This window comes from Spinacia oleracea, chromosome 5 (assembly GCF_020520425.1).
Source record: "Spinacia oleracea cultivar Varoflay chromosome 5, BTI_SOV_V1, whole genome shotgun sequence".
In the NCBI taxonomy this organism is placed as follows: Eukaryota; Viridiplantae; Streptophyta; class Magnoliopsida; order Caryophyllales; family Amaranthaceae; genus Spinacia; species Spinacia oleracea.
This window is the reverse complement of record NC_079491.1, coordinates 104,716,013-104,725,072: the sequence shown is the minus strand read 5'-3', so window position 1 is coordinate 104,725,072 and position 9,060 is coordinate 104,716,013. Positions and strand designations below refer to the sequence as shown.

General features: G+C 35.6%; 1 protein-coding gene across 2 annotated transcripts; it reads left to right on the top strand.

Moving 5' to 3' along the window:
- The first annotated feature begins 5,155 nt into the window (after positions 1-5,155).
- Positions 5,156-8,581, top strand: LOC110799776 (protein transport protein SEC24 B). 2 transcript variants are annotated; one of them, XM_022005043.2, is made up of 5 exons: positions 5,156-5,426; positions 5,905-6,064; positions 7,457-7,534; positions 7,707-7,844; positions 8,253-8,581. In XM_022005043.2, exons 3-5 carry the CDS (start codon positions 7,522-7,524, stop codon positions 8,522-8,524), a joined length of 423 nt encoding a protein of 140 aa, XP_021860735.1. In that variant the 5' UTR covers positions 5,156-5,426; positions 5,905-6,064; positions 7,457-7,521; the 3' UTR covers positions 8,525-8,581. The 2 variants fall into 2 exon arrangements, with proteins under 2 accessions (XP_021860735.1, XP_021860734.1); XM_022005042.2 differs by lacking the exon at positions 5,905-6,064.
- Positions 8,582-9,060: the final 479 nt, after the last annotated feature.

Below are 9,060 nucleotides of genomic sequence, written 5' to 3'. Positions count from 1 at the left end.
TTTTGACGATTTCAGCTCCCACTGGAACCGAGATCCGTCGATTCCGAATATTCATAAATAGAGTATTTAATTTACTTAAATACTTGATCCGTTCACGTACTATTTGTGTGACCCTATGGGTTCAGTCAAGAGTAAGCTGTGGATTAATATTATTAATCCCAGTCGAACTGAAGTGGCCTCTAGCTAGGCTTTCAGCTCACTTGATCTCACTGAATTATTAACTTGTTTAATTAATTAATACCGAACCGCATTTATTAGACTTAACATTGAATGCATACTTCGACCAAGGGCATTATTTCCTTCACGACCAACCTTAGGGTTTTAGAAATTTTCCCAAAACTGCCTAATTTGTTATAGGATTTTGGCTCCTAGCGTTTTTCCTATTTTCCTATAAATACATGGCATATGGTCATCAATTAAACACATCAATACAACATACTTTGCCTATCACATAAAATGAGATCCCGAATTTATAAACCTTATGTAACACCCTAATAATTCCTTGCTTTTATAAAACCATTTTCCAACTTAAAATAAAGGAATTACTAAAGTATTACCGCCACCGTGATAACGGTTAAGGCTAGTACCAGAATTACGCAGCGGAATTTGATGTCAACTAAATTTTCAAAACATAATTAATAAAATATCGAGGCATATATCCTACAAGTTGGAACCTTGACGGCCCAAAAACCAAATTATAAAAGTTCAACGAATTCAAACATAATTAAAGTATTAAATAAAATAGTTTCAGAGTACGAAAGCATGCAACTCTCTCAATCATCCCAAGCCACATGATTTCGATCTACCAACCTGCTATATTATTCTACTCCCCATCAATGCAAGTGCAAATGATAGATCATCATAGGGTTATTAAGGCAAAGGCCATGACCAAAAGACACAAAGCACGTAGTCAATAAAAGCTGAGTACTTACAAGAATAGAGTGAAACAAAACTAAAAACATGCATCACTCACTAAGTACTAATCAACATGCATAATCCATTTAATAATTAACAAACAAATCATGAAGACAAGACTCGACTCTTGACTCGACTCTTGACTCACAATTTAATTAGAATAAGCTTCGAACGGGCCAAAGAAATATTCCATAAAGGAAAGGTGATGGGAGCCAACCATACACCAAATAATAAATAATCAAATCGGGCCATACCGACGGAATTCCTGCGCACAATATAAATGAAACAATGTCTTGTATCAATAGTAGGAGATCAAGCTTTCCGGCAAGTCTCCCCCCATTGTTCATACTCGAGGTATATACGGTCCATAAGTTTTGAAGCTTGTTCTGGTTGCACTTTACGTTTATTAATATTTTATTAAAGGTGAACTCAAGACTCAACAACATACACACATACAATTAATAAACAACAACCAAAACAATCTTATTTTAATGCTTTAGGACTTGTGATCAACAAAGCAAGACACTTGTGAAATTACTACCAGGTTCCTCCTCACAAAAGTGAGATTCCACATCATTCCCATTAACATGAGGGTTGTGCCCTTGCACGACAAATCCTAATTCATTTCATATAATATTCTCAACTGAACCCTACATGTGTGGTGGCTTACGTGAGATAACCCTTCACATGTGGTAAAATAAATAGTACAACGAGGTACGAATAATTGGCTCAAAGTATGCTAGACATCCCCTACAATAGCATAATAATAAATAATCCATCCCTTGCATGTGAAACAAACCATACATGCATAAATATTGAACAACATGATTGACAATGAAATCCATACTCATAATAATCCCAACATGCTTGTTCAACAAATAATCCAATAAATCCAACATCATAATTCACATGATCGTTCACCAAAATAAACATGAATCTACATAATATAATTCACATCAACAACAATCATGTAATTCTCTTGACAAATGGTGTGGTCGCCCTAGACTTGTACGTACCTTGAATACATAAGCATAGGGGCCACTTTGCAATACGAGCACTCACTTAGAAATCACCTCCTATCACCAAAATAATGAAACTTAAATTATTTCCATGTTCATTAAATTTCCAGCAACTTTACAAAATCTTAAACCTTATCTAACTTTAGAATTCAATCGTTCTTCAATAAAATAATCGTCTCAATTTGCAAAACCAATCCCTAGTATGAAAACATACTTTTTCCGCCTTTAAAATCAATAAAAATTAACACTTTAAGCCTTTATATAAATCTGAAAATACAATTGATTATCATTATTAAAATCATCACCTAATTATGCTAATCAATTGACTCATTAGGTCTAGGTTAAAACCCTAACTTGAAAATCCCAATAAAACCAATTTAACATCATAAAAATCAATTCTTTATTAAATAAACGAATTTGAAAATTCATGCTTTAATAATTAAAACAAGCCTAAAGAATCACAACACATAAATCCTCAAAGTATGGCGTTCATAACCGATTCCAAGCATTTTAATTCTTCAAAACAATAATAATAATATAATTTACAATACGGAATTGAAATAGAATAGGTAAGGAAAAATATTATTATACCAATCCGGCCTATAGCACGGAACAACCACGAATATAATGTGATTGGGCGTAAAGAATTAAACAACGAACGAACAAGCCACAACGACAACACACAACGCACTACCCGAGTGCGTGTGTGCAGCGACGAAGGGACGAAGGCAGCAAGGGCGCGCATTAGTGCTGGGCGAGAGGGGAGCAGGGGCGCGCGCGCGCTGGGGCGCGAGGGTGAGCAACAAGGCAGAGCGACAAGAGAGTGTGGGAGTGTGGCGTGAGGCCGGGCGAGTGAGGGAGAGCAGCAGCGACAGCCACACAACACAACAACAACGACGCAGCAAGAGGGGGAAGGGGCACACGAGTGTGCGAGACGAGGGAAGGGGCAGCGGCACGCAGCAACGGCATGAGGCTCGTGCTTGCGGGCGCGAGAGAACCGGACGGGCAAAGGGGAGAGAAGAAGGATGAGTGTGGGGCAAGAAAAGCAAAAGATTATGAAATAAGGGGGATCATTTAATGAGGGGAGTCCTATTTATAGGCTCCCAATTTCTAATGGGCTAGGCTTATGAAATTAGAATTGGGCTTAGAAAATTAAATGACTAGGCTAGCTTAGAACTTGAATTAAATTCTTTTGATTTGGCTCGTTTAATAAAACGAATTGGACTTTTCATTTAAAACTCAAACCTTTTAAAATTACTTGCGACCCATTAAATATCCCGACTCGAAAATTAAATTCGTTTCGTAATTAATTAAAATAATAAATATTATAATTAACTAAAATACATTTACATAATATTTAAATGCGAAATAAATTCCAAATATCGTAAAATGCTTTATAAATATAATAAAATATATTTATAAATCTTATAAAATACGAGGTATTACAGTCTACCCTCCTTAAAAGATGTTCCGTCCCGAAACTTGGGTTCGGAAATCAAAATTCAAACTCAAAACTTGAGACTTTATGAGAATTTAATGCGTTCACTTGCAAAAATTTTATGTTTTTGTACTCTTTATATGATTAAGCAGGACAATAATAAGTGCAAATTCAATAGAAAGCACTAAATTGAGCATAAAATAGGGGAAAACATGGTAAAAAGCGCGAAATTCTACCGCACTCTACCCCCCTTAAAAGACACGAGTTACGACCCCGTAACCCAACTAATCTCGGGAAAAAGCTCGGGATATTTCTTTCTCATTTCGTCCTCCGCTTCCCAAGTTGCTTCCTCGGATTCTTGATTAGACCACAACACTTTGACAATTTTCAAATCTGTAGTACGTGTACTGCGCACTTTACTATCCAGGATTTTGACAGGTCTTTCCTCAAAAGTTAAACTTTGGTCTAATTCTATGGTCTCCGGTTGCAACACACACGACTTATCCGGGACATATTTCCTTAACAGAGATATGTGGAACACATTATTAACTCTATGCAAGTCCATAGGCAAGGCTAGTCTATAAGCTACCTTTCCAATTCTTTCTAAGATTTCATATGGGCCTATGTACTTAGGGCTTAACTTCCCTTTCTTTCAAAATCTCATGACACCTTTCATTGGTGATACTTTGAGCAACACCTTATCACCTATGTTGAACTTTTCATCCCTACGTTTCAAGTCTGCATAACTCTTTTGGAGATCCTGCGCCGCTTGAATCTTTGATTGGATGGTTCGGATTTGGTTCATGGTGTCCTCTATCATTTGAGGTCCCAACACTACGGTTTCACTAATGTCATTCCAACAAAGGGGACTCCTACACTTTCGTCCATATAGGGCCTCAAATGGTGCCATCCCTATACTAGCATGATAGCTATTGTTACATGAAAACTCAATCAAATCCAGGCTATCTTCCCAACTTCCTTGGAAATCAATGACGCATGCCCGAAGCATGTCCTCAAGGGTTTGGATGGTTCTCTCAGTTTGTCCTTCTATGGCTGGGTGGAAGGCTGTACTCATTTTCAATGTCGTACGAAAGCTCTTCTGCACACTTTTCGAGGAATTCGAAAGAAACCTTGAATCCCTATCTGATACGATATCCACTACTACAAAAACACCTTTACAAGTCGCCCTTTTAGAGTCGCCTCAAATTAATGTGCGACACCAAAACATTTAGAGTCCCATTTTATAAATCAGGCGACACATAAAGTTGCTAGCAGATATTTCAAAGAGACTAGCGTGTCGCCTGTGTTATAAAACAAGACTCTAAAAGTTTTGGTGTCGCACATTAGTAACAGGCGACACCTATTTCTTCTTAATTTTCTCTTCAATAATTTTTTTTAAAATCAAATTATATACTTTCAGTGTCGCCTGTGTTAAAAAATGAGACTCAAAAGTTATGGTGTCCCCCACTCATAACAGGCGACATCTATTTTAAAAAAAATAATCAAATGAAATACTTTTAGTGTCGCGTGTAATATAAAATGAGACTATAGAAGTGTTGGTGTCGTACATTAAAAGACACAACACCTATTCCTCCTTAATTTTATTTTAAAATTTTTTTTAAAAAATCATACGAAATAATTTTAATGTCGCCGGTTAATTATTTTACGAAATAGCAAGCGACACTATAAAAATTGATAGCATACATTATATTAGAAAAAACAGTTAAAAATAAAATTGCAAGATTAAAACCCAAAAAACTAATTTTTTTTTTTTTAAAAAAAAGGAAATAAGGTAAGGGATTTCGATTTTCGAGGGAAATTAAGCCGGCCTTAACCTACTCTCCAGCCGCAGTTCTTACAGTTCTTCCTCTCGTAATTCATCATCTCACAGCAATTTTCCTCCCCCAAAAGCTCTCGCAATCCTGCGGTTCTCACAAGTCACAACCAATCATCCTCTTTCAAGATCAATTTGAGCTATCATCTCCAGCAATTTATCATCTCACAAGCGCGCAATAACTGCTAGTTTTATACGCAAAGCGAACACAGGAAAAAAGGTAAGGGATTTCTTTGATTCGTGAAACTTCTGCAAAATTGAAGTATACATCTTAATTTTTTTTGTTTATGTTATTATTATTTTTATCTCTTATCTGATTTATTGTTTTTTATCTAAAAAATATTGAATTGATATGATTAAATTGGGCATTTTTTCATCAAAAAATTATTGAATTGATATGATTAAATTGGGCATTTTTTTCATTAAAGAATTATTGAATTGATAGGATTATTATGTAGTCTTTTAAATTGGGCGTTTTTTTTTCATCAAAAATATTTCCTCTGTTGTTTTTAATCCATAAAGTCAGGAATTAGTCTAGTACACGTTCTTAGTGTGTTTGTGTGTGGCGCGGGGGGAGGGGGGAAGGGGCGTTAATGGGACAGCATGACCTATGTTGGCTTATGTTAGATGCTTAGTTTTCCCCTTCATATGTAGTGTGCCTGAGGTTATGTGGTTTGGGTGGGTTACTGCTGCATTAGGGATTACTTTTCCAGCATGGTCAGGGGCGGAACTGGCATAGACCAAGGATGCACCTGCATCATAAAATAATTTGGTTTGATGGCAAAGGAGATGTATCAGTACATACGTTTCAGCAGGAGGTGGATTAGATATCGTGCAAGTGAAAGGACATATATCTATGTAAGTTTTAAGGTTTAAATACTTTATCAGGTCAGGATGACAGTTTGTTACCTAGTTTTGTACCACTGCACCAATAGTTAGCACACGATTTGATCATGGCTGCTGAGCAATTTTGAGTTAAACACTGGAAATCTGGAATAATCAAATAGAAGAGAAATGTATAATACTCTGTAGTGCAATGTAGAAGTATACTTCGTGTATTACAAAATAAAATACACCGTACTGATAAAAATGAAGGAAACAGACAGTTTGGAACTTAGTATAATGTATACTTGTGTGTAGGACCATTATTAGAATAAAAGAAGATGTACGAGTTCTCATTAAAACGGAGCAATTTGGATGGTGCTTCCACATGGCTAATCATAGAAATATAAGGGAAATTGAGTAGACAGAAAGATTAACAACTTTCTAATGTAGAAAGAAATTAACCTTTGGTAACAATATAACAGAAATTCTTCAAAGTTTATTGACACTTAAGCCAAATTGTCAAAACGTAGGGAACAAAGCCAAAAAAAAGGGCTATATTCTGCAGTTTTATATTTTCCTTTGCTTTACTATATTGTACTAACATCGATCTCTTCCTAAAAGCAAAAAAGTACTCCATCAGTCATCAAAGGATCCAAAAGCAATAACCAATTTAACCAATTAGCCAATACCCAGTATCATGGACATAATGATTAAATTTACCAGTGATTCTCAAAGAGAGACGTCTTGTTCAGTTAAATCAGATGAATACAGGAAATATAGGCTATATACTACAAGTCAACAACCTCCTTTGGAGTTTTGTTGTCACGTTACTAGCTAGTTTAAGTTACACTATTAAGGTATGTGACTACTAATTTCGGACAGACGGAGAGTAGTAAATTGTGACCTTAGCCAAGCCAGAGAGAAAACATTCCAGCATCTAATGCTTTTCAGTGTTTTCACACCATAAACTCCAGATATTCACATCAGAAAGAAAACAGTTATAAAGTGTTGCATCATAAAACCAGAAACAGACAGTAACTACCGAAGGAGACCTAATCATAGTAAGTCATTAAACAGCGGGCACCTACATAGTCTTTTCTTTCGCAGGTAGATCCCTTTTTTCATACTTCACCTATTCCTAAACAACATTTCTATTATAATTTATAAACTATCCCAGATTGCTTTGTAGGCTACATTCTGTATAAAGTATTTAAACTTTGAACATTCACATATTACTTTATATCTGAAAGTACTCTTAATCCGCGTGATTCTAACTTTTTTATCCGTTGTAACAAATTTGTTAAAATAGACTTTCCGAGGCATTTTGTCTGTGTTGGTTTTATTCTTCTTTTGTGTGCTACTTATTTTGGAATGCAGTTGCTGGTAACTTTTTGGCTACTGTTCTAACTGGGCTATTGAATGCAGATTGACTGTGATAAGACTATAACAGTGACTGTACAACATGATGATAAACTTCAAGATGGCGCAGAATGTGCTTTTCAGGTAAAATCCAGGGACTCTTATCATGTAATAACATCATCAAAAATTTTGTTTACAGTTCGAAATCATTTTACTCTTGTTTGCATAACTAACATCTCCCTATCAAATGGTGCAAAGATATCTCGTGTTAGTAATAATTGCTTGCTGACTTCAACTAATTCCTCTGCTTCTTCAGTGCGCCATTCTTTCACCACTGTGTATGGTCAAAGAAGAATCAGAGTCATGAATCTCTCTCTCTCATGTACAAGCACGCTTCCTAGTATATTCCACTCCGCTGACTTGGATGCTCAATTCATATGTTTCTTAAAGCAAGGTAATGCATTTGATATTGGCTGATCGTAGATTAGTATGATACTGTTCCTTTTGGATTTTTGTTGTGTTTGATTAAATAAACTTACTTTGCCTCTCTCACAAGTCATGGAGCATGCAACAAACCATTGTGTCAACATTCTGCATTCATATGAAATTTGTATCCTTAGGGCGCTTGTGGCTCATGTTATACATTTGAGGACTCAAATTCAAATTGGGATTGGGAGGCTTTTAAAACGGCGTAGCATATTGTGTGTAGTATAGTTAATTTTATGATTTTGGCTTCTCCTGTAGTCTATTGTTGCTTATGTAGTGTCTTGAAGAGCTTTGAGAACTCTCTTCCCCTGTAAAAACTAACTTCAGAATGCCAAGTCTAACTTGACATATTTTGCGCTCTCTGTTGTTGTTACAGGTGCTTGCTGTGGCTTGCAGGCGTGGTGCACTGGTGTGGCTGCAGCTTCTGGTGTAATTTTGCTGCACTATTGTTTCTGCACTGATGTTCTGTGCCCTGCTGCTGCTTGGGTTTTGCAGCTGTTTCGTGTAGTGTTGCTGCGTTCTGTTTCTCTACGTAACTTCTATGTTGTAGCTGTATCATTTTGCTGGTTGTGTAATTTTTCAGTTTGGGATGCAAGTTGTAATTTGTCAGTTTGTTTCTTTGGTTTGGATATATATTACGTGTATTAATTACTTTCATTTGGTAATATATTTTCTCTATTTTACCAAAAAAATAAAAATAACACACACTTTTGGTGTCGCCTCCTATAATTACATGCGACTCCTATTAGTTAATTAATAATATTATAAAAAAATAAAAAATACTTTTCGTGTCGCTTTTGGTATTACAGGAGACTCAAAATGGGTAAAAAGGTTTTAAAAAATAATTCAGACAATATTTTTCGTGTCGCCTATAAACTTAAAAGGCGACTTTAAAGGTAATTAGTTTAATAAAAATAATTTTACAAAACATCTTTCGTGTCGCCTCTTAGTATATTAGGCGACTCGATTATTAATAAATTTCACAAAAATGTCTGGAAAATATTTTTTCGTGTCGCCTATAAACTTTAGAGGCGACTCGTATAATTAAAAATAATTCCGGAAAATATTTTTCGTGTCGCCTAAAGAGATTAGAGACGACATTAAAAGTTAATTAATTATTTTAAGATAATTAAAAAGTACATTTCGTGTCGCCTCTTAGTATAATAGGCGACTCGAAATGATTA